This window comes from Ornithodoros turicata, chromosome 10 (assembly GCF_037126465.1).
Source record: "Ornithodoros turicata isolate Travis chromosome 10, ASM3712646v1, whole genome shotgun sequence".
Classification (NCBI taxonomy): domain Eukaryota; kingdom Metazoa; phylum Arthropoda; class Arachnida; order Ixodida; family Argasidae; genus Ornithodoros; species Ornithodoros turicata.
Window position 1 is genome coordinate 14,995,903 of NC_088210.1, and position 25,808 is coordinate 15,021,710.

Below are 25,808 nucleotides of genomic sequence, written 5' to 3' on the forward strand. Positions count from 1 at the left end.
TTTCGCTCCAAGCTCTGCTGTCAGAGGAGCGAGGAGCCTCGGCCATTCCCATTGGTTTTCGAAAGCACGTGACCTCTCCCTTAGCCCCTCGCTGGCTGTGACGTCATAGTTGGATGAGTTTCGGTATTCGCGATGCCAATTTTCAACGTGTCTATAATTCTCTTTGCTGTAAAACTTGGAATGTAGGTTTAAATCGATGCATATAACCTGTTTTGTGTGTGTGTGTGTGTGTTTTTACATTTATTAGGCATAACTTGGGCATAAGGCATAACATTTATTAGGCATAAGCCTTTAATCAATCAGATGAAAGATTCGTATGGTAACTTGACGTCTATCACAGACCCTTCTCAAAAAATTGTCCGAGAATTAATGTGCACTCAGCACATGACATGCATGTTCAAAATCCCTCGTGAACAACATGTTTGACCCAGTAAACAACATGTATCCCAAAAAATATCCATATCGTGTATCCTTAAAATATCCATATTCCAGACGACTGCACAAAGCCCGTAGATCCCTCTTTTTGTACATCGAGGGGCCGACGCTTTCCTTCTAGCACATCCCAGAAGTGTCCCGGACACGTCATTTCGGGATATTCGTATGTTCGTGGGACATTCACAAATTTTCGCATTTTAACGACATAATGCAGAATATTTTTACAAATATTGTACACTTACACCAATTACTGAAGAGACTTGTACCAGGCCACAAGATTACCGACGTCGTCGACCGGAATCGGAGCTGCAACTTTGGGATCGGGTTTTATTTACTTATTCAACGCAACGCTTTTTATTGTGATTTTATGGTGCTGCGTGTGAGCGTACGATATCGATATATAAAAGAAGCAAATTCGCCGAACACGCAATGCGTGGAAGGCTTCCGGGATGTCGCTGTTGGGTGACCGAAAGCAGCCCGAGGGGCAAGAGATTGATCGACTCTTATCGGCAATTTTAATCGTGTGGAATTGAACTTGCATTCCTCACCTCGCCACGACTGGCCATCGATCCTATTGCGAAGAAAATTGCGTGTCTGCACGTTGGCTTTCGATGTGCAGCAAAGATGTGGGCAATGTCGTCGAAAAAAGACTTGATTGCGCCACGGCTATGCGCAATACGCGGTGGTACCAGAGCAGTTGTTTATCCAGAATCACAAGCACGGGGAGGGGGGTTTGCAAAATGATGTGTATCTTTGTAGCAGCTTTAATATCATGACCGCAGAGATTTTCCCCGCACCCCTAACACCCTAAAAAGAAACTTACAACACTCCCAAACAAGCCAGAAAGGTCACAAACGCCACAAAAGCAGCAGATATGGGCGCGTCACCCCCTCCCTCCATTTCCAGATTACAATCCTGGGTGTATCCCTGCTACCGACACGTGCCTGAAGAAAAAATAAAAAAATAAAAACTCCGGAATGAACACGTGCCACTTATTTTATTTGGTATTACAAAAACCGACTTTGGTCACAGATTAGGTACGCAAATTATAAATGCCGCCAGTGCACGTTACACGTTCGTAGTTTCGAATTCTCCAAGAGTACATGACGTCACCACGATATCTGGTGCCTGCCTCCTAGCAACAGCGCGGGCACCTTCCTTTTCCTCGCCTCACGTTGGAAGACGGCCGGCCGCTAGCTAGCTAGTTTTTCATTCTGGTCTTTGGAGGTGCGTACCTCGTGCTTGGGGCATAAGCACGGGCAACGGATGACTTCAAACCTCACTCATGAGTATGCTTCCCCATGACTTCATGGTCTTCAACTTGTCCGCTTCTTCGATAGATAACTCACACTTGAGCATGATCACGCTCATCCATGCTCAGTGTGGCGAATGAGCTGAGCATGAATGAGCAAACGGAGTTGCGCAAAAGGTGGGAGTGAGCATAAGCGAGCAAACGGAAAGCTCAGCGGGCGGGGGTCACGTGCAGACTCCTGGTGAGGAGATTGAAAGCGATGTTGCCAGACGAATGGCAGATTTTCTACATTGTGACCGGTCATACTTCTCAACACCACAAATTAATTTTATGACACTTGGGCGTCTCACAGAGAAAAACTATTTTTGCAGACCAGAATTCGAGACACATACAGGGTACTTTACAGGGTGTCGAACCGAAACGTTTTTCGTTCTGGTTTTCGTTCCGGTTACATCATAAACGATCCGGTACCGGTTCTGCTCCGGAGCAAAAAAATAACGGTTCATACCGGTTTTTAACCGGTTCCGCTTCTGCTGGGAATATTCATCCCACAAAAAAAAGAAAAAAGAAAAATCAATGTTGCAAAATGTAAACCCGTTTATTCAGCATACATGGTATTTAATATTAATAGATAGCTGTGAAATTGGTAGCTCCTGGTTCCTGTAGGTTACTGTCTGTTCAAATGGGCTTTCTCATTTCTTGAAGCGCATGCTACAAACTGACTTGTTTGTCGTGATGTCATACATAAAGCACTTTCTTGCTGGGTTGGAGCGATTGCGTCCCATCCGAATGTCTGTTGCTACTGTCTAGCCAGCAAGCACCACCGCACGAGTACGACGCAAATCGAGGAACACCTTCACTCACAAACGCCTCGGCGGCTCCGTTTTATTTTCTTGGTGTCCTGTCCACAAAAAAGTTGCCACTTCGCACGGGCTTGCCCTCGCGTATACGTAAATGTATTCAACTTAGCTGCTCTCAAACAAGGGACGCGTTGCGCGACATTACCGATAAAGAAGCTGTTATGCAGCCCCCTTGTTGTTTAGTTGAGGAGAGTTTGGGGGGATCAAATTAAAACGAACACTACGGCACATTGTTAGAGAGTCACATGTACCTCGAAGTCTGTGTGCGTGCGCGAACGATAAACCATTACAAAGGGAGCCTAAGGGTCATACTATACCGACATACATTCCATCGTAACCGTAACCCTCGTATAGTATCCATGACATGACTTCAGAGCACATGACGTCTCATTCGCCTATCCGTAGTCCAAACCGGCGAAGTTTTTTCTTGGACCGAAAACCGTTAAATTATTTTTCGGTTTCCCTCCTGAGCGAAAAAAATGTATACGGTTTCGATTCCGTTCCGGTTCGCACCAAAATAGCGTTTTTTTTTCGGTTTTCGGTTCCGGTTTTCGGTTCGCTCCGACACTCTTACAGATTTAAAACAAAAACAAAAAAAGAAACAAGCTGTGATCGTTGCTCTGATGTCATTTTTGCAGTTATACGGGTTATACCGCCAGGCGGACATCCTATTCCTGGATGACAAATTATGTGCCTAAAATAAATAAATTACTTTTTTAATTAGATGTTTTCGAGAAAATACGAGACAGCAGAATTGGAGGCAATCATTATTTGAATCAATGCTCTTTTTTAAAAATTTCTGAAACGAGCACGTACATTCATTGAGATAAAAATCGTCCCCCTTTTTACGCAAATGAGCCGAAACCAGCACTACGCCCTTCTCGAGCGCAGAAACGACAAGGGAAACAAGCGACGCCGGAAAGCGATCAGCGCCTACTCCAATACGCTCCATCGCTACGAAACACGTGACCCTCGGACGCGAACGTCCCATCACTCCTTTAGCGCTCGAGAAGGGCGTGGTTTCGGTTTCGGCTAATTTGGATATCAACGTTTGGCGATTTATATCTCAAAGTACGTGCTCGTTACACGACATTTGAAAGAGAGTGTGGGTGTAAGTAATAACTGGCTACAATTTTATACGCTTTCCGACATGATGTCTGCCTGGCAGCGTTAGAACCAACCTGTGAAAACCGCACCTATAGCTACCGCAGCTACTTGCAGCGGCGAGACGAGAAAGGAGAGGACGGAAGAGGAAAGGGCACGACAAGCAGAGGCAGACGAGCGTAGAAGAACCCAAATGAGTGTAGAAGACAAGGCTCGATATGGACAAGCGCACAGAGAAAGATGATCCCAAATGAGCGAAGAACAGAAAGCACAAGGAGCCGTATATTGGAACGAGAAAGAATACAGCGATATCTGCGACGGACAGCGCACGCACACTATCAGATGCTCAACTCCGCATATACAGGATGTTTCACGAAAAATGAGCCAAAGTTTAAAAAAAAATGGTTCATCGCACACCAAAAAGACGGACTGTATAGTGTTACATGGTGTGAGGATACTCAAAAACTATTTTTGTTTTTAATCAATGAATTAAGTGAAATTAATTAGTCAGTTTTTTTTTATTATAAGAATTAGAACCAAAATGTCAATGAGAAAGTTGTACCGGGCGATACGACGACACGAAACCCGTTGATTGCAACTTTGTACCTCTAACGGATCCTTTTTTTCTTTTTTTCTTCCGGCTTCAAAAACTAACTTTCGGGTTTGCAAAAAAAAACGACGAGGGACCTGTCGCAGATGCAGGAGGAGTCAATGTCAAGCCAAAGTGTCAAAATGTCAATGAAACTGTGACTGTGTCTTCGTTCGATAACAGGACGGTCGAGAGCGCTGGGATCCGGCGCTCCTCGCGCGTCTCCGACAGGTGACGCGTCGGTTTTTTGCAAACCTGAAAGTTAGTCTTTGGAGCCGGGAAAAGAAGGATCTGTTAGAGGATCGCTCGGATGTTTGAGGATCGCGAAACGGTCGAACTCCAAATGCAAAACGCCTCGGACGGTAGCAGACTGCCGAACGACACAGGGCAAGTTGTGGTCGGTGAGTTAGATTACCAAGGATGTGCAGGGTCAGGACACTGAGCACAGGAAACGCTACCAAGGCACTGGTGTTTCACTGCTCCGAAGGCTGGGGTCTTTTCACTTTTCACTGTTTATTTATTTATAATTTTTTCTTTAGATATTTGAGCTTCGAAGTGCAGAACAGTTATGCGACAGAATAAATTACCCCAAGTCATATGTATCTAGTTAGAGATAGAGGGCACAAGAGCAAATCCTACATGTAATTTTTCTATTGTGCAATCTTTGGCGGGTGCAGGGGTGGGGGGTCTTAGTAGTCGTGGCCCAGGTGGAAGTTAGCTTCAGGACAGCTGGGCTCACAGACACAGCACAATGAACTCCGAACCAGCTTAAGAGAATGACATTGCGAACAGTGGTCTTACTTTTATTATTAAATAAGTTGGCATTTGAAATGCCTCGTATGTACAGAATGCAATCTCACAGGGTGTATATTATACATATTAGTACATGTGCTGGGACATTCGTTCCTGTTCTACCTCATATCGCCCAAACAGAGTGAAAATGTACCAACGACTAGATTGTAAATTGTGGATTTTGGATCGTGTCCCAGGAATTCAGGGAACAATAAGACATGGAAAAGCAAAGACGCTTACGCGACCCGAAAGCGAAGACAAGTCCAATTATCATATTTACTTGATTAGTTTCTTATAAGTTAGCAAACTGGTTTTATGTTACTTTTACTGTGCAAAATAGGGACAGATTCTGTGTTTTCCAATTCACGTTGCGTCTGTCTTTCAAACGATGCTGCAAGGTCTGAAATGTAAAGGCACCATTTCATTACGTACCTGTTACTACTGCTACAAGAAGACACCAAACAGAACAGATTCATTAGAACATGGTGGCAACAGTGGGTAAGGTAGGTAACCTAGCTAGAACGTAATAGTATGCCAATATAATTTTCTGTCAAGAGATCTTTGGTTAGGTCACCATGCACTGTCAAAATCCATTGGAGAAAGGGTACGTCTAAGCTACTTGCCACTCATATGGCACAACAGATATTTAAAAAAAGTCAGTAAAGTGGCACTTTCTTTAGCTACAATGCCCTGCAAGTGCACATGTAAATACTTACCCATGGAAAACAAAAACTAAACCTCATTACGGAATGCTTTATGTTAATTTCATAAAACAAAGCATCATATAGACAATATATAATCGATAGATGGTCGGGGTTTTATAATGGTTTTCCCATTATATCTGCCTATGGCAAACATTCCTCAGTGATGTGAGCGACACAGTAGTATGTAAAGTACCACTACTAAAAAAAAAAAGGCACTGAAATGCTAGCCTAGACGTCAAAAGTTACAATCGTTCTTTTAACATGCACCACTGCGCAGTGATAAGATCACAAAGCGACATGAAGCATCTCCCAGAAGCAACAGGCTGATATGAGTTTCTGATTGTAGAACCTTGCTTGAAGGCACAACACGATCCCAGCGAACACCGGAGAAAGCAAAGGTCTGTACATGGACGTCACAGTATACAGGGCACACAGACGGGACTCAGGTGTCTAAAATCAACCGAGCACTGTCGTTAATCCAAGGTACAAAGCCGTCGTCTGCTTCGACGTGTTGTAAAGATTGGTCGTCATAGACAGACTGCTCAAGCGCACCACCTACAAACACAGAGGAACATTCACATGAAGCTGATATTGATTGCACATTGATGTACCACGTTCCTGACTGATTACACAACATGCGTCGAATCAATGTTATGCGCATTAATATGTGCAAAATTGCTTGGTGGTTCTTAACATAATTGGAGCAGAAGCCTGAAGTTGGGAGCAAATAATATTTTGCGCAGAGACTGCTGTTTTACTGAACAACCTCTAGTTGTTTGAACCACCTTCCCGCTTGTTTGACATCGATTTCATCCACTAATTTATTCAAAAGTCCCGTTTACGATTATGCTACAGAGTGGATGTCTTTTCTAACTGCATTACTTTTCGCTACTTGCACTATCTTTCTACTTGCTACTGTGTTTGTACTTGTTGATAAACCACTCCCCCTCTGTAATTAATTCTCTATGACCTGAGGATAAATAAATAAATATATACATAAAAGATGTCTCTTCAAAATCAATCTAACGTTCATTCCTTACCATGTGTTTGTTTTTCACAGCGCTTCCTGTCATCCTCGATGTGCCAGGACAGGACGAAGAAAAACAGAGCGCCGAGAACAAGAACGGCAAGGGGGAAGTACAGAGCGTACTGGAGACTGAAGTACTGCTTGGTGAACTCGTTGCTTCCGTGTGATATGCTGTCAAATAACTATGCAGAACACCATGTAAAATGAGAGAGATGATGAAAATGATATCTATCGAGAGGGCAGCACAATGTAACCATTACGGTTAGGTTAGGAGGTTTGCGGGTTTTACACCATTCTTCCCCGAATTTACCCCCCGAATCGCGCATTTAGCGATTCGCGTAGAACCCGATTTCACCCGAACCAGAGGTCCTTTTTTTTGTTTGTTTCGCGCGGGGCGGAGCCGGCGAAACCACGGCGCACGACTGCAGTAGTGGGAGAAAGGGAGGGATGACTGACAAAAGGAGGTGACACCGCAGCCGATGAGGCGAAACGCACAGGACGTTTCCCCAACGCCAAATCGTCGCGTGAAACGCCGTGGCCTCGTACGCACCGCGAAGGAACGCCCGCAGACGACCAGCCGAAACGCGTGGGACGCGGCTGGACGCGGCGGACAGAGTGAGTGACGCCCGCCAATGTTGCCATATTCTGTCGTACAGTCTCCGCGCACGTTTAAAAAAAAGAGTTTTCCGAGGCCACACGCGCGTCGTGAAATCGTCCGAAAAACGTTGTGGCGCTTCCGGCAGTTCCGAGTCTGTCGCACCAGTTCAGGATGGGCTGGGATGGCTGTACCGCCCAGCGCCCAGCAACTTTATAGCAAATTAAGTGGTTGTGAAAAGTTGGAGAATGTCGAGGGTTGGGTGAAGATCCACTTGGCAAAGGTAACAACAAAAATATAAAACACTGAAGCTTTCCTTTAACAGATACAAGCTTTTATGCAGTGGACTGCATTTCGTCAGGTACAAAAATAACAGCATTGGTGTTCCAAATACATATACTCTTGGATGGCACACACGTGAACATACGAAAAGGGAGAGGGTAAAGGATACAAATTAAAAGAGGGGTGACAAATACTACGTGGCGGGAAAAGTGTGGTCACAAACCCGCGGGCAAGCAGAAGGGATAATGGAAGGAATGCAGAAACAGATACATAATTAAATGAAAAAAATGTGAAAAATGTTAAAACTGGAGGCAAAGGTGGCACACGGGAGGCCACTTAACCACGCTCACATTTATGTTATTGCACTCTGAGAAACTAGAAATGACGCACAACAAATGGCCCCACAGGCGAAGGTTACTACTAGATGTATTCATTCACATTCAAGATCAAACAAAAATTTCACCCTAATTAAAATTATTTGTAAAAAACGATCGAATATGTTTATATGTGTAGGGAGCATTACTTTTTTTTGTCAAGTAATGTACAGCTACGAGTCTATAAATTGAGGGCCACAAAAAAAAGGCCCGTGTGCACTAAAGTAGAGCTTCCCTCGAGTAAACTTCAGTTCATTTCAAGTAACCAGACGACACTCCGTTTGTGAACGGGTAACATTCCTGGAAAAATCGTTCACAAATCGAGGGATTTGTAAATGGAGGTTCGGAATGAAGAAGAGGGAGTATATTGTCCCAAAGGGGGCACCGTTCATAAAGTGAGGGTTGACTGCATTCCAAAGTTGTTTCAACTTACAAGTCCTACGATGTACGGACTGGCCGCATCGCCAAGTAGGTGAGAGATGAGGATCTGGAATGCAGCTGCTGTAGCCCTTCTCGTTGGAATAACGGTATACTGGATGCAACAAAAGTGTAAGTAAATATGAGCCCATTCACTCTTCTAGAACGGAACTTAAAAAAGACTTACAAGGAGAATGTCAGAAACAAGAGACCAGTTGAGGCATATGGAAGTGATACCAAGAAAGAAGAACACCTGAAATTGGCGTATGAATACACATTGTTACACACAGTGGCGTATCTAGAGCTACCTGCGCCCATGGCAACATGGTTAACATGATGTCCTTGGGGATGCAATTTCGTGTGGTCCGCACTAGGTTTCACACTACAACCTCTCTAATGGCGGGTGCTTCACATCATTTATGAATGTGCCAGGTTGAGTGCCCGACCTGACACATTCACACCCGACCACATAATGGCGCCCCTGTACACCTGGCGCCCATGGCACCTGTCCACACCTGCCACACCCTAGATACGCCACTGGTTACACACCACCTCAGAATGCAGTCGTGTCAGCCATTAAAGGTGATGTGCAGTGTCATTAACTGTGATGTGCCTGTTTACATGCGTACTAGCTTGAAATCTGGCAGCACCACATACATGAGGCAAAAGTAATGAGAAAGTAACAGTACGGACAAGTTGGTACATAGTAATACGAGGAAACGGTGCAAGAACCAAACAAATAGTCAGCGCTCCGTTTTCAGTAGAAAAACACTGTACATCCTGTTCACGCCCTTTCTGGAAAACATGTAGACCCTCATATCCTGGGGTTAAAGGCAGCTCGACGAATGTCCTCCAATTATTATGCTAAGCGTAATCGACGTGAGTCTCTCCCTCCATCCTTGGAACAGGGTCACGTCACAACGTTCCAACGTATAGCAACGCCGCATTCCAGGCGCTGGGGGTGGGGGAGATTCCGCTCTCCTAGCCAATGACGGGCCCCACTGAGGCAAGCTGCAGCTCGCGAAGGAACCGGTTGCAGGATCATCGCGGTGGCCTCGCGGAGCGACACAGCACTGAAGACATAGTGCGAACGTGAAACGGAACATTGCGGCCGATTGGTACCTTTTGATCTGGCTACCTTGTGACTGACAAGCGAAAAAATGTTCAGAATTGACCTCACTTTCCGATATTACAACTAAATCAATGTATAGGAGTCCCGCATTTTGAGTGGTTGATGGTGCGCGACGTTAAAATGACGTGTGGCTATTGTCGCCACGGCATCATAGTGCGGGGCATGAGCGTGAAAGAGTCTAATGAATATTTGGTCGGTTTGGAGCCATTGTTTACTTTCTTGCGACACCAATTTTTTGAAAATGTACACCGTAGGCAACGAATCACTCTGCATTAGAAGAAAGTGCACCTTGTATACCTGTTTATTGCCCCTTTAAAACCAGTAAAATTCGGTTCTAGTATAGTAAAAAAAAAAAGTAACCGACTCGATACCTACCCAAGACATTTGTGGTATCTTGTGGGCAAAAACAGAGCCAATGAAGATGAGTGGTATGCTGACCACCATGCCCACAGCACAAATTACTGCATCTGCATCCTGATAGCGATGTCGGAAGCGTGTAGAAAGAAAGCTTCCAAGGGCAACGCCGCTAATACCAGCACCGCTCATGATCCCACCGAAAATGGCATTGATGCTGCGAGAAAGGAGAAACCAAAATATTCCTTCGCACTCGAGACTTGACAAAAGCATATATAAAATGTGATTGGACAAAAATGCTACCGTGAGAGGCAGGAAGACTTCATAACTAGGGCTGCATGAATATTTTCACGTTTCAAATACCGGAACGAACGATGGTCTTTTCGATTAGAGTTCCGAATGAAATATAGAATTCTATATTGAAATTGAAGGAATGTTTCTTTCAAACAGATTATGTTCAAATTCTTCTGGAAGCTACACATGTGCGGCTGAAAACGTCCCAGGAAAAGGTTCGCAACAAAGTAAATGTTGTGTCATACGAAGATCTGTATGTGTGTGTCACATACATATTTTGTATACACGCTGCATATCTGTATGTATGCATGCACTGTGTACGAATTTGGTTACGACACTCAATGGGGAAGGGTGAAATCCTCCTCCTCCTCCATGTAAAGGTCCCATAGAATCACTTCTGAAACATTTTTCCGGCCACATTGCTGGCATAACTATTCACATTGTATTCACTACGGTTGTACCTATTATAGCTACTTGCTTTGTATTTTCCTTTTGTAAATATGTAAATAATAAATATGTAATAAATGTAAATGTAAATATAATAAAAATAAAAATAATAAATATGTAAATGTAAATATTTTATATAAAACTATTCGTTTTTTGATTGCATCAGATTCTATTCACTTCAACTTTAAACATGCCACACCTTATTTTCTTTTTCACTGTAATGCAAACCTTCATTATACCAACCCTTGGTTATCAACGGTTTCGGTGTTGTTGAGCACTCGAGCAGCGTACACCATGTACGTCGGCGCCCACCACGACAGGGCCCCAGTTGCAAAGGTGACACACGTGAAGCCTAACGTCGACCAGCGATACGAAGCACTGAAACGTGTTAGAAAGGACAGAGCCTCATCACCACTTTTGAACCTTATATAGTGATTGACGTGGCATCAGCTGTTGCTGTGTGAGCAACTGCTGACCTCAATACGAAGGAAAAGAACAACTAACTTTCTCGCGAGAGATTTGAGGTCCGCCTTCATAGACGTAGGCCCCAAAGCAACACCACCTTCACTTGCACCCCGCGGCGGGTCCTTCAGCACAAAGAGCAGTAATATCACGGCTACAGCTCCCAGAAGAGGTGTTACCTGAGAGAGAAGTGGGCACAGACGCATTTTGTGGCTTCCCCTGCCATTGCGCAGTATCAGAATGGCAAATTTCCTTCATAACTAGAATCTGACTTTTTTTTAATTACCGTATTTTCACGCGTATTATCCGCGCCGCAGATAAGCCGCAGGTCACTGTTTTACCCGCACTCTGGAAAACTTTTGAGACATAAGCTTGCACCGTCAGAGAAGCCGTGGCTTGTACGCCGGAAAGATATTGCAATGAATGCAATGGGACAGGCACACATATGGTGCGCGAATTGGCCAAAGATTTATTTGCGCAAATCAAAGGATTCTTGGTGTAGACGAATGCAACATTACTTTAAATACTATAGAGCATTGACCCTAGAAGATTCCTGGTGACAAAGAGGTAGGAGAGGGGGAAGGTCCGTAGGCATTCCGTGGACACGTTTAGTCGTTCGATAAGACCCTGACCTCGTGGAAGAAAGAAGGGAGACGAGAACTCCTGGTCAGTCGCCCTCAAAAGCATCTGGGGCACATACGAGGGGCTCATACATGCTGGGTGAGAAGCCCCGGGAGAAACTCCCCTCGGGTAAGCAGCACCACCGCATAAGCCACGGTGGACCCCCAGAGAACTTTTTTAACACATTCACTGCGGATTATACACGTAAAAATACGGTAAATGTCATTTCCAGGTTTGCGGGGGGGGGGGGGGGGGGGGGGGGCAATCAGGTGCTACTATAATTTTGGGTAAAATTATGTGCTAGCGATACATTTGGGTTGTTATTGGTGTCTTCACGCTGCCCGCAGTTAAGGGCACACCGAGGTGCAAAAATTTCTTCTCGCGGAATGAACGATGCTGTTACCTTGACAACAATGTAAAAGGAACAGGATGTGGTTGCGTCGTTTCATGGTTTATGAGCGAAGGATACCGCAATGTACGCATTCTCTCTCTCCTCCCGGAAAAGCACAACGATGTGGAGGGGCCTCCGACTGACCTCCTCAAACGATCTGCCGCAATGACTGGACAAATCGTTTGAGGAGACCAACCAGAGCCCAATCCGCACCGTCGGTGAGAGGGCGAGGAAAAGCGTAAATTACATTTTCTTTTGCTCACAGATCACGAACGACACAATTGACTAACCCAGCTATTTTTCCATTGATGTCAATGTAAAGTCGTCTTCCATTCCGTAAGGAGAAACTTTTGCACCTCGGTGACCCTCTAAGGTGCATGTATTGGTCAAACATACGTACTTCGCCAGTTATAGTTACAAGCTCCACATGTTGTGACATTAAGTCTGCTTCGCATACTTTCTTGTTGCACTCGAATAATATTTACAACAGACTGAAATTGAATTGAATCAGGTTTAACCCAAAAAAGTCAAACTCTATTCATGACACTAGAGTTCTACTAAGAGCCGTAGGTGAACTCCAGCATTTGACCTGCGAAGCAGCACAGTCGTACATCATTCTAAACTTTTAAAAATTAATTGAAAATATGGTTCATTCGCAAACTGTGCCAATTAGTGTCGCCAGTTTTACTTAAAGTACACGTAAAGGTGGTTCACCAATCGCAATATGGTTGTTTGTTGCATGTGGGCACTTCGAAGTGGACGTTTGAAGAGGAATGGACTGTAAAAGGTGGGCAATAAATTTAAAAACCTATTAACAGCTGAAAAATTTTATTTGCAGTGTGAAAGCACACATGCGCTGTCTCCCAGGTCTGGCGCTCGAAGGAGTGTGGCATAAAATAAATGGCAACTTTAGATGTGCACTTCCTCAGTAAGAGTGGAACTTTCATACCATATCACACTCTATACGTAGCATATTTCTGATTTGTAACACTCACCCTAAGACCCCAATACCAGCTCCCCATGGCAGCTGCAACATTGGCACCAACAATGTACCCCAGACCACTGCAATAAGGATTTTTTTTAAAGGTTTCATCAATGTAGCAGAATGGCAATGTGTGAAATACAGTACATAACTCTAAAGTGCTACTGACCTTCCCACGGGAATGGCGAAGTAGAAGCATGCCAGCATGGTTGACCTCTTCTTCCCGACAAACAAGTCGCCAATTACGGTGGGCGCTATCGTCGAGTAGCTTGCCTCTCCGACGCCAACAAGGGCACGGAGTAGAAAGAACAGTATGGCGTTCTGTTTGCAAAACAACATGAAGAACATTTTCAAAAATGCGCCTCAACAAGATAAACCAATGCAAGCATAGCATGATATTTTCTGCAACTAACGGAACATTCTCGAGCCATCGACTACTTTGAGCTCAGAGTTGTACTTGATTGTGTGTTACATGCCGATGGCATGTGCAAACTTTTGCCCAACGGGACCTCATACTTTTGGAGGCAAATAGGAAAACGAACTGCACGTTGGTTTCAGTTTTATGGCAATGCAAGTATAAGCTGCTGCATGTTTGTTTTCACCAAGAAAAAGTCAAGTGGGATCTCTGTGTTGGAGAGGTCTGAATGGTTTCGGGCATAGAATTTACTCTGATGAGTTTTAATTTAATTCTAAAATTTATTCTATAAGTCATTGATGAATAATTACTTAAAGCTTCAGTTATTAATACATTAATTTATAACAATAATCGATTAATTTAATTAATTTCATATAATAATCTAATTAATAATACAATAATTTAATTTTAAAATTTATTCTATAAGTCATTAATTAATAATCAGTTAAAGCTAAAGTTAATTCCATTAATTTATAACAATAATCTAATAATATAATTAATTTAATACAATAATCTATTGTACCTTTGTTTGATTGGTTATATATACCTCTATCGCAAATATATTCGTGTAACCTGAAGAACTGCAGCCTCTTGCACGAAAGTTCTCGTTCTAATAAAACTTAGCTAAAATGCTCCCAACCGTTTTAATATTACATTAATTTAACTAACTTATCCCTCCACGAAACTGTAACCCCAAAACAACACATTGTGTTGAACAACACAACACATTCAATGTCGAAATTTGACTGAGGACTGTTTCGAGATATGATAAGTAATCAGCAAGTTTTGTCTCAAATCAAAAGCATCATTTTCTTAGTTTGCTTTGGGTCAGACTGTCAATTTAAAATGCTGAACGTCAGCAATGATCTCCCTGAAGTCGCCTCCGGTAGCACACCTGAGGGTGAGCTGCGCCTGCAGTACATGTTAAACATTAATCTCTCTGCCAGCCTTTGAAACATTTCTAGCTTTCTAAATTTCTACCTCTGCTCTTTTCTTTTCTTCTTTTTTTAGTGTGTAATGAACAGTGTAATACATCTGGGTAATACGCCGTGTAAGAACAAGACGACAGTGTCAAGATGTACCTGTAGTGTGTACAATACTGACCCCAGGTGGCAACGAGCCTAATAACGTTGTCGTGCTCCAGAAGGCTACTCCAGCGGCCATGAGGAACTTCCGGTTGTAACGATCACCGAAATAGCCGAAAGCTGGCGCCGCCACCATGTAGCTGATGATGAATACCGTCTGCAGAAGACCGCCCTCCGAGTTGTCCAGGTCATAGTGACTTATGACGTTGTCGAGCACAGCTGCATCAGAGAAATACATGTCACTCACGCGGGTATTAAACACCCGCAGAGCATTTCCTGCTTCACATTCTCATGACGATATGTAGTGAGGTACTCTGCGTGTTACTCTGTGATAAATCTCTGACAAACCTTTAGTGTGCTGCCCAACAACAACAACAACTTTATTGTATGATGATATGGGGAGTTCCATCGTGAGGGGCAATGCTCTACCCCATTGCTGGAGGTGATATGTGGGGAATGAAATAATGAGCCCATTCACAATAAGGATCGAAGTCTTATTCTGTCCAAAAAGGTCAAAAGAGCTTTGATCGCAGAGCGTAGGTGGGCTGGATTTGGTCAGGGTCCACGCAATTTTGATAGAGAGAAGGGGCGAGAGTCCAGCTGACTAAGAGACCTGGAGAGTGTGGTTTTGGAAGGTTGGTAGTGTGGGCAATGAAGAAGAATGTGCTCTAGGTCTTCTAGAGCACCGCAGTGACACCACCCGGGAGAGTCAACTTGTCTCAAGCGTGGTAACGCCACTGAGCTGTAAAAGCCAGATCGAGTCGCATTCAATAAATTACTGCAGCATCTTGAAGAGAGAGGTTTCGTGGCATGCTGAAAGCAAGCGTTGGATCAACTCTGCTCGGTATAGATGGGGGAGAATGTCGGTTGTCCATTAGCGGGATGCCGGGGGGTGTCACGAGGGCCGCCCAATGTGGAAGCTACCTCCTAGAAAATAACGAGGTACAGATACTACCAGTTTGTACTGTACAGCACACAACGACAGTTTTGAACTGAAACACTGCCAAACACAAGGGTGATGTTCTAGTGATGAGCACTAGATTACTGTATCGGCAGAACTGACCTTAATTTGCAACCGAGAGTGATGCAATATAGAGATTAGACCCACTAGTATTAATCCACGTTCTCGTGTTCAACCTTAAAAACTGTTAATCCGACAAGTTCGGAACTGCATCTGTTACTGCATCGGTGATCGCAGACTCCATGTTGAAAAAAAGTGTGATATGCTCTGTATGTGTAGGTCAAATGTTTGCATGAACTTCTCGTTCGACATGATTTACTCCGCTGATGATAAAGGTGGTCTAGTTAACATGTCACTGGCAGCATTGAGGAGAAACGCCCACAGGTTTTCATCGGCTGGCCACAGAAAGCTCACGATACTCACCTGCAACGGTAAATCTGTCCATGTAATTAATAAGATTGACGAAAAACAATATTGCAACAGAAATGTAATCCCTATAGCTAGTAGCAGTTTCCGCAGCCGACGAAACCCCTGGCTGCACTACATAATCGGGCATCGTAGCCTGGTTTTCGTCACGGGACATGTTTCGCCTCTTAACGTCCTGCAGTCGCAGCATTCAGGCGTCAGTGTCGTGCTTTGCAATCTCTAGAAGCACAACAATGCAAGGAGAACAAACACAAACACCACACGGTAAATGGTAAACAGAGGGATTATTGATGAATTGGATTCTGTTGGCTATTGGCATACATATTGCTATTTGGCATCTTACCGATCTTTTTTCGTCAGTTTGTCAGTGACGCTGCAATTTATGCACGTGAATTTATACTTCATGTTTTCCTTTTTTTTGCCTGTGGAGTGGACTTCGGCAAAAGCTTTTAGTGAAAGCGAGAATTATTGTGGTGCGAAACTGCGGCTAAATTTGGTTCGGGGACACCTATCACGTGGTACGTGACGTATGCCTGACGTACAAAGAAATATTCTACTACTTTAAACTAGACGGGAAACTAGTGCAGCGAATAGTGTCCCAACATGGCACGGGTGAGCAACAGAATGGGAGGAAATGCGGGTTCAAAAAACGGCTTTGCTACCTAAGTTTTCGTCCTCGAGCTACACGCCACTGTATCGGCAGTCAAACGGCAAGGAAATGCTACTACGTACCACCAACCAACCATGGACAGAAAAGAGTGCGAGCAGGGATGGCCTGCCGAGGGAAGCGCCATAGTTGGGAAGTAATCAGTGTTGCCAGCAGAGCGAAACACCTTGAATCTATAATCGTGTGTGCGAGTAGAAAGTGCAAAACAGTGTAAAAAAAAAAAAAAAAAAAACGTCCGCAAAGCAGTGTGACAACGTTGCATGTCGATCCCACTTGCCAACTGCGTGGCAGAGCCGCAGAGCAACACGCCTTGCTCGAATGCTGCACGTTACAAATTCACCGCTTTTATTTCTTCAACATAAAAAGGTTGTGCAACATACAAGGGGGCGAACAAACAAACGTGCAACACAGGTAGCTGACAAAATGGCGTAGATACAGGCTAGCTAGTGGATGAACTCCATCCAAGGTTTTACATTATGGAACACTGGCAGAAACTATGTTTATTCATCCCCTTGTCTTCACCACAAACTCATGGCATAGCCCAGCTCAGGGAAACTATGGTCATGTTTCCCTACGTCAATTTTATTTCTGGCTTCTGCCCTACTCGCCCACATAAATTATTGAACGTTCTTTGCACACCCAAACACCCTGGAATGCACCAGGATTTTAAGTGAGAGAAAGACCTACTCAGACAACTCGGGTCATTTTTACCATGGTGGGTAAACGTCACCTGCCAGTTCACACTTTTCGTTCTCTTCCCCTTGTGAAACAAAAGTGTGAAATGGTCGTAATCATTCCTGCACACATGAAGTTACTCACACTCTGGCTTTCGACAAAAGATATGACTTTTATTCTGATATACATTCAACAGCACGAACTGCAAAGGTAGTGCATTGCAGTCATGAAGGGTGCAGGTCCTTTGGTATCAGAGCGACAACATCCTTTTTACAGACAAAAAACCTCAGAAATATGGAACAGCATGGAGGCAACCAGGCCCACATGTACTGGGGGTCACTGTCGGTTTTCCTATGTGGGTTAACTTTGGGATTTGTAACTTTGGAATTGCAAGGCTGTGCAAATTGTGCTAACATCTCTAAAATCCCAAAATTATAGACATAATTTTGTGAGAACTGTTTATGACAAGTTGTAGTCATAACGTATTTTGCATATAGCCTAACTGCAAGGTCCTTTTATCACTTTTCATTTCTTTGGTGTACTTACTAAGAGCATGCTGTACAGTAATTCTTGTAGCACCCATTGTAACTTTTAAACGGATGTTTTCCTTTCGCTTATAGTACATGTTACATGGATCTGAAATGCTTTTTTTATTCTATTTTTGTATATAAAATAAACTATCATCTGCCAGCAGTAAATTCCTGAGGTGATTTTACAGGGAGCTTTCTGATCCCGCGGTCACTGCTGGGTCGAAAGTACACACGGGACATCACAATGGTGTGGCACAATATCGTAAGCGGAAATAAAATGGAACTGACGGGCGTAACAATCCTCAATGCTGATGATGCGAGATACGCGTAAGCATCAAAATGTGGCTAAATGCAACTACATCGTATTACAGATGGAGTTTGTTTTTTCAAAAACTAAAAGGGTTTTATGTGTCACATTTTGTACATGTTACAACAGCCTGGCTACCTTTACGAAAGCAAGCAAGGTTGATGTCGGCAAACGGAGCAAAAATGAGTCGTTTAAATAAGAGCGTTGTCTCCTATACACATGCGTACGGCAAACCAGAGCCTGTAAAAATAAGTTATACAATATATCTAATCAGCTCTTTCACTTTCAATAACAACTCTCACAATACTATACACAATATAGTGAACACAGTTTATAGCAAGCACATAGAGACGGCGGTGAACAGCGGAACGGCGCGTCGTCCTGAACCCTGTTGGACGAGCTCGAACGAAGTCGGGCAACAAGGAACGTTTTCCTCCCCCCCCCCCCCCTACGGTTCTACGCACGTAACAAATTGTTTTTGGCAGCTTGCGTCTCCCTTAGAAACCACGTAACAAAATATACATTTGGCCCTGTGAGGTGGACCGAGATTTCTCGTGATGCTGACTCTATGTACATAAATTCACAACGCAGTAGCTCAGCACAGAGCTCTCTCTCTCTCTCTTTGCTCGGTTTTTGTAATGCCTTTGTCCTTCTGTACAAAACCCTTCACTCCCAGCTTGCTCCCAGTGGTGTATGTACAGTACATCAAAAGATCACCCATTGCTACTATTTCAAACAGCGCATTTCACGTGCTTCGAGTTGCAAGGAGCCCACCCCTGACCCTGCGTATGACCCATGGCTCGACGCTTTGAAATACCAAGCAAGCCAGGAAGAAGGAAGCGAAGCGTAACGTCCGCAGGTATCGGTAACGTCGCAGCAGGTGTACACTAGGTGTCGAAAACAAGATAAAACAGTTTTTGCAACTGTCCCACGTGCTGTGGAATTTAAGTTTGACACGAATGATGCGAATATCTAGCATGCTCGTAGATGGCATTGTAGAACAGTAGTACCTGCTGGACAGCGTCAGTTCTAGAACCGGAAACCTAGTCTTAACGGCTGGAGATCACAGCAATTTAGGGGACTCCACAACACTTCACTTCCCTTCTTCCAAGTGCATTATGTATTAGCTTTTTCACACAGCATCGAGACAACACTTCCCCGTGGTGATACAAAAAGCTATAGTCATTCTCGCTATAAAAAAAAAACTGCACAATAGTTCAATATTTCGTACCTGGTTCAACTCCTCAGAAACCATGTTTTGCCTCATAAAAAAATAACTCAAGCTTGCCACATACAAGGATTATGAGACTTGCCGTGCAGGCACCCTTGTCTGAAATACTTAAAATTCCTGGAGATAGGTGGTAAATGTGTGTTTGGCAAGCACATCAGAATGGACCACAACCGTAATAACAGTCAACTTACAACTTTAGAAGGTTATCTTTGAAACCAGATTACATCTTTTCGTAATTCCTGCTATTGTTACTGCTTTACTGTTTTTGCCCACTTCTAGTTGCCGTTCAAGGGATATTTTGCGACTGTAAGATGGCAGTCGTATTGGCACGTGTGCATTGACGTGCATGTGTCATGTGGAAATAAATAAACAAAGCTGTATTGGTAATTTGAAAGCAGGAAATGCTCCAACAGCCATATGAACCTCAATTGCCAGGTGTGGCAGACGACAGACACGTCCTACCTGGTTGAACAGTAAATAATCAGTTGTAACAATCAGTCATGTGTTGCTTTTAGATGGTTTAAGTCGCCATGTTTCTCCCTGTGGAGAGGTTAGAGAAAAATGCCCTGTCACATGACATTCCAGAGATTGGGGATTTGTACACTACGTGCCAAAGCTTTTTTTACTGTGGCAGCCTGCAGCTTTTGGTTCGCACTGCTTCAATTGCATATCACAGTTATTCTCATTGCAAAGCAGCATGTGTGTTGAACGGCTTAGAAGTACATTCCTTATTCATTACTTTAAATAGATCCACTTTCAAAGGCAGTACCAGCAAAGACTTTCAGCAGCAGCTTAACCATTTGCTTTCCAACATCTCTCCATTTCATGGTTCTATAATGATGCGCGAGGCAACTCCTTCGTTTTTTTGTTCATTATCGATCTGATACCTTCGCAACAATGTTTAACAAGTGCACATTTCTGAAGAGTACCAGAGCAGTCCTTTCAAAAGTATCGTTATCATGCCATTCTGTGATTTGGTATAATTGGTATAATAAAATACGGGACTTCTACTATGTGTAAAACGTCTCCAACGTGCTTTCACACCAGTATCCCTCACTTTTTCAGGCAGGAGTGAAGTACGGATACCAAGAAACAAATTTTGGCGCTACAAATGACACGTCAATGAAGCAACTTGATGTGAAAAAAAACAAAAAAAAACGTTCAAGCATTCTTCCTCCCTATTTCACTTCAGTACCCCTTACCTTCCCCCTTGTTCTGCCCCACTCATCCTATCGTATTCCTTTTGATTCCAGTCTCCTAAAATTGTCAACTCGATCCACCGCGTGCGAGGTCAGTGCGAAGTACGGCCATTCTTTGGTGTCCCAACGGCGGCGGTGGCTCCCTTGCACTTGAAGCTGCGCTGCTTGGAGAGCTGCGACGAGGACCGCTGCCGGTCGCCCCCTGCGGGGGTTCCGCCCCCTCCGTCAGAGCAGGTGCCCCCGCCCACTCCGCTCTCTTTGTCTGTCGGGGAGCCGAGGGTTAGGCTGGACATGGAGGAGGAGAGGTTCATGGCTGAGGCAACGGAGAGCGAGCTGGGGTACTGGCTGAGCTCGCCTTCATCTGCTGGGAGGCAAGTCTCGACCATGGCTTCCAAGCAGTTGACGAACAATTCGGCGTTGTCGAGGTTAGTCTGGCACTGCCAAAAACGCGATTGCAGTATGAGAAAACTTATTTGGTATGAATGTATACGAAGCAGAGATGAGGAAGTTAATCGGCAGATGGAAGTTGTCATAGCTCGGCATTTTGGGTCGCGAAACTCACGCTCGCAACCATCTGATAAGGCATGGGCCCACGCCTTATCAGATGATTGTGATCATGAGTTCCGTGACCGAAAATGCTGAGCTATGGTTACTGTATAAAAAAAATTAACTTTTTCTTTCAGTAATTCGAAGGAAAAAAATGACAAAGGATCTATGCAAAGACTCAGTATTAATAGGGCCTGACTTTTTAGGGTTAAACCCGTATCCGCCCGATATTTACCCCCCGAACGAAATCTGTAAAATTCGGGTTTAACCCGAATTCACCCGAAAACATCTGGGTCGCGTGACACACTCATAAGCGTGCATTAAAACAAAGTTTGATAACATTGCTAAACATTAGTTCCATGTTAAGACAAATTTTTATTAAACAAAAAAAAATCACCCGAATACACCCGAATTCCTGACAACAGAATATGCCGTAACGGGATTTAACCCGAATACACCCGAATTTTCAAATGAAAAATATCATTTTTAAATATCATAAATATATAATATCATACCCGATATTTACCCCCTGAATTTGGCCAAAAATAAAACCCGAAAAAGTCAGGCCCTAAGTATTAACAGTAGCCCGAGTGCGGGAACACAGGAAACACATCACAACCGTTTAAGTCCTTCATGTTGGGCCGCTTTTTCTGTCTAATAATCAGACCCTTCTGTTGTACGGTTAACCCTGGTCCAATGAAATACTCTTTCCAACACAAGTAACAGAAGCAAATACATTTCACTTTTTCTACTTACTTTTGAGAAAGGCCCTGCAAACCTCCAGAGGCCACCAAATCCACAAGCTGGGGATGAACAGAGGATGTTAGGTCGTATGTACAACGTTTATGATAAACAACAGCTTTTCTTCCAGTGCCTTACTTTGCAGATAGTGTAGCTGTTGTTGACTGCTGTCTTCACAAGCAATCATGTTCTGGATTATGCACTGCACGGCACTCAGAATGATGTGGTCGTGATTCTGCTGCAGCACTGTCGTTATTTTGGCGTCCAGTAGACTGTGACTGTTTTGTCGGAGACGGAAGAAAACGGAACAATGCTCAACCTGGTGTCACGAGAGAATACCGGCGGAGGAAGTTGCGAGGGACCAATACTCACATAACGGGAAAAACTTTGGGAAAGACTACGGATGCCTCAGCAAGATATTCGTACAAGATGCGGGTTTCATTTTCGTCTGTTGCAAAACGGACCAAGGTTGCCTGGAGATAAACGCAACACCAATAAGTACATGTTCCACGTCTTGACAGCACTCATGGGGAAGAAAATGACAGTTGTCTACTATCCCTCAGGGAGAACTTAAGAGTTCAAGTGACAGAGGTCCGGGCATATGAGAAGATGACGTGTGCAGTTCGGGATACGACAAGGTGTTTGGGTTTCTGCAACAGCTGTCACAACAGGTCGTCAATACACTTTGACATCACTTTTCTTTATATATATTAGAGCTGTGCGAATAGCAAAAATTTTCATTGTGAATGGAATTCGAATAATCAGAAAAGGCCCAATTAAAATAATTTTGAACACCTCATCGTGAAATATTTTGTGGTGTTGTGCTCGTTTGATGACGTTCTGCTCCAAACTTGTGAGCCTTTTCATGCAGCATAACATATCGTGACAGAAGGGCCCCTCTGTGTTGTATATGGTAGACTGCATTAGAGGGATGAACTGCACTGAGAGTTAGTCAACATGATCCATGCAGCCTGCTTTGTGTGCATCTCCTCATTTCTATATTTACATCATGAATTTTCTGTACTTCTTTTTAGAAACTGCACATATTTCCACCTGTTACTGAACACAACTCCGAAAGTTGGGAGTACATTTACTGGAACATGCAGCGCCCAGAGTACAGTGTTGATGATGAGGTCACAGAAGTTGTAGACTTTACTGACAGAATAGTGTAAGCAGTGTAAGGCGGGCTTCACCTAACACTCGTGTGTAATGATGTGAAGCCGACTTGCAGAACAGAGGGGGGGGGGGAAATGGTGGTAACGTGAAGTGGGCTTCACCTAACTTTTGGATGCAGTGAGGCAAAGCCCACTTGGATAATGGCTATAGCGATACCTCGCTTCAGTACTATTCACATAAACAAAATACAGAAGCCGACACTGAAGATTTTTGTTTAAGTTTAATTTGTACAAGCTTTCGCGTGGAGGTCCACGCTTCCTCAGGTAGGTACCTGAGGAAGCGTGGACCTCCACGCGAAAGCTTGTACAAATTAAACTTAAACAAAAATCTTCAGTGTCGGCTTCTGTATTTTGTTTATGTGATCTACAGGACTTGACTCCCCTCTTCGTATACGCTTCAGTACTATTCGAAAAATATTCGAAAATTTCAAATTCTGAAAGTAGGTTGCGGATAGCTATCGAACAGCATCAGATATTCGATTCATATTCGAAATTTCGCACAGCTCTAATATATATACGACCGATGTGCACGTTACTGTCGTCTCACCAGGAAGGGAGGACGCAGCTCGCAGTGTTTGTTAGACAAGAATTGAACAAAAGGAACGAGTTGCATTAAAAGTTACAAAAAAAAGGCGTAAGTAAAGTAGTTTTTGACAGAGTCGAATATTTTGCAATATAATACTGATTTCTAGCAAGTATTATGTATGTGTACTATAATACAAAATATGAGCATTACTGCCCACCCCTTGAAGAAGACATATTGCTTCTCCTGCATACGCTACGCTGCTGCAGTGAGAGCACACTTTACAGGAGACCACCATCGATGGACAAACGGACGGACGGACGGACACATCTTTTCTGACTGTGCTCCATATTTGTAGAATGCATTCCAACAACCACATTTCCTGCAAAGAGCAGGAAGTGCTCCATGACGTGTTACGTTTCGGATTATCGAGTTCCCGTCAATATCGTTGTGAACTGGCTGGACTGTATAGTAAATTCCTTCGCAAGGGTGACTCAAAATTATGCACAATGTGTTGGAACACAAAAAGAAGCAAGTGAACTCACTAGAACAGTGAGCACAAGTGCCTGCGTTGGGAAGTCTGTTAAAACTTCAGGATCGAGCAGTACGTTATCTTCGTTTGAAACCGAGACCCGTGACGATCGGTGAGTGAGGGTCAGCTCTTCGTCCTCGGACCCTGTCCCAGTACCTGGGCTGGAACCTACTCCTGGAGGCTTCTGAGAGCGTGGGGTTGGCATTGAGCTGCTTCGCTGTGTGCGAAACAAGGGACGACCCACTGCTGCCCCCTGGCTGCCTCCCATAGAAGAGCTCACTTCACCAGTGTCAAGACTCCGCCAGAATTTTGGGTCCTTTCCCTGCTTAAAGAGATGGATGTCCGTGAGAACCAGTTGAACCGAAATGCACAGACATATCTAATCTCACTGTAAAGTTTCGTTGGGACTGTTGCCGACACTCAAGGTCCGAATAATTTTTGCTGTATGCATTCCAATGTAGATGTAACGAAACAAAAATTGAGCTCCGATGGATGAGCCTGAGTTCTATAATGGCCCCAGTCACATGGGCAGTCTTCAATCATTATTGAAACCAACGGCCACTGAACATGCATGTACGTCACCAAGTGTGTTGTGTGTCAACTTCTCAAAGGGCATTGGATTCAATGCTCCTTGATTGGTTGGCACATTACACACTTCGTGGCACCCCACACACGTTCAATGGTCATTGGTTTCAATGATCATTCAAGACTAGAGTGTTGCCACTTCTGGAACCTTTCTGTGTAATCACTTGGCACTGGTAGCGAGCATTAAAAAGTATGTTACTGATAGAATAGTTAGGAAGCAGGCGAGTGGGTGATACAGATCCATACCGAAGAAACCCTGAGACGAGGGACACGGAAAAAGGGGACAAACGTCACCAAGTCTCAAATTGAGACTTTGTTGTGTTTGTCCCCCTTTTCCGTCTCTCTCATCTCAGGGTTTCTTCAGCATGGAAATTGTAACAACAACAACAACAACAACTTTATTGCGAGATGATGAATGGGGGAGTTTCATTGCCAAGGGCGATACTCTACCACATTGCTGGTGGTGTGGAAATTGTATGTATTCATGCTTCATCATGTTTTCCCTTTATCACAACGCTTTATTTTGAGGCCAAGTGCCGGTATCCACGTTGCAAGTGTGCCTAAAGTGTTTTCTTTCTTCTTTTTCTTTTTGTGTACCTTTGTATAAGCATGCTTGTGCTGAGGAAAGTTTATGTATAGCGAGCCTACAAAGCAAAGTCACGGTTTAGTCGCACAACATACTGATTTTTAATAACTGAAGCACAAGTCCGAGGTTGTGCGTGAAGTTTGAATCGACTAGAGCTCACTGTAACTGCCTCCTAGGATGTCAGAGCACTGGTGTGGATACCGCGTAATGTTCAGCTACGAGTTCTCAAAAAAATTTACTTTGGAGCCGCGCTCGTGGTTGGCACCACTCTACCTGTTGCTGTTTAGGTTATTTTTGGATTTGGATTTGGATTTCTTTTTTTGGATTTGGATTTCTTTTTATTACCACATAAATTTTATACATGACACTGCGATAGGACCGCGAGGTGAAACCTGTTATGCGGTCCTATTTTATATACACGGTATGCAAAGACACAAACCTCATCATCGCCAAAAACTTGCACAATACCAAAATAGAAAAAAAAGCAGAGTCATCATCATGTTCCCCCAA

The 25,808-nt window shown here is 43.8% G+C and overlaps 2 protein-coding genes across 7 annotated transcripts in view; both read right to left on the reverse strand.

Moving 5' to 3' along the window:
* Positions 1 to 5,027: 5,027 nt before the first annotated feature.
* Positions 5,028 to 16,296, reverse strand: LOC135370614 (protein spinster homolog 1-like). 3 transcript variants are annotated; one of them, XM_064604386.1, is made up of 11 exons: positions 15,999 to 16,296; positions 14,634 to 14,833; positions 13,284 to 13,435; positions 13,128 to 13,194; positions 11,163 to 11,299; positions 10,902 to 11,036; positions 9,939 to 10,134; positions 8,619 to 8,684; positions 8,448 to 8,546; positions 6,777 to 6,945; positions 5,028 to 5,432 (listed from the first exon to the last, which is right to left on the reverse strand). In XM_064604386.1, the coding sequence occupies exons 1-11, from the start codon at positions 16,189 to 16,191 to the stop codon at positions 5,332 to 5,334; spliced, it is 1,515 nt and encodes a 504-aa protein (XP_064460456.1). In that variant the 5' UTR covers positions 16,192 to 16,296; the 3' UTR covers positions 5,028 to 5,331. The 3 variants fall into 3 exon arrangements, with proteins under 3 accessions (XP_064460456.1, XP_064460457.1, XP_064460455.1); XM_064604385.1 differs by having other exon boundaries at positions 5,329 to 6,291; XM_064604387.1 differs by lacking the exon at positions 6,777 to 6,945.
* Positions 16,297 to 18,250: 1,954 nt separating this feature from the next.
* The window catches only part of LOC135370616 (neurofibromin-like), a 53,912-nt gene continuing 46,354 nt past the window's right edge, over positions 18,251 to 25,808 (reverse strand). For all 4 annotated transcript variants that reach the window (XM_064604393.1, XM_064604391.1, XM_064604392.1 and 1 more), the window contains 5 exons: positions 24,141 to 24,449; positions 22,270 to 22,370; positions 22,036 to 22,175; positions 21,913 to 21,959; positions 18,251 to 21,047 (listed from right to left, as the gene is read on the reverse strand). In XM_064604393.1, coding sequence (XP_064460463.1) covers positions 20,703 to 21,047; positions 21,913 to 21,959; positions 22,036 to 22,175; positions 22,270 to 22,370; positions 24,141 to 24,449 — 942 coding nt within the window. In that variant the 3' untranslated portion in view covers positions 18,251 to 20,702. The remainder of the gene's footprint in view (positions 21,048 to 21,912; positions 21,960 to 22,035; positions 22,176 to 22,269; positions 22,371 to 24,140; positions 24,450 to 25,808) is intronic.

What these genes read in the sequence shown, in the direction of transcription:
- LOC135370614 (XM_064604385.1), bottom strand. Translation starts at nt 16,191, where the DNA reads ATGCTGCGACTGCAGGACGTTAAGAGGCGAAACATGTCCCGTGACGAA. An exon ending in GTCCGTACATCGTAGGACTT is followed by an intron (nt 6,946 to 8,447) that starts GTAAGTTGAAAC and finishes TGTTCTGCATAG; the next exon opens with TTATTTGACAGCATATCACA. An exon ending in CTGTGAAAAACAAACACATG is followed by an intron (nt 6,292 to 6,776) that starts GTAAGGAATGAA and finishes CTGTGTTTGTAG; the next exon opens with GTGGTGCGCTTGAGCAGTCT.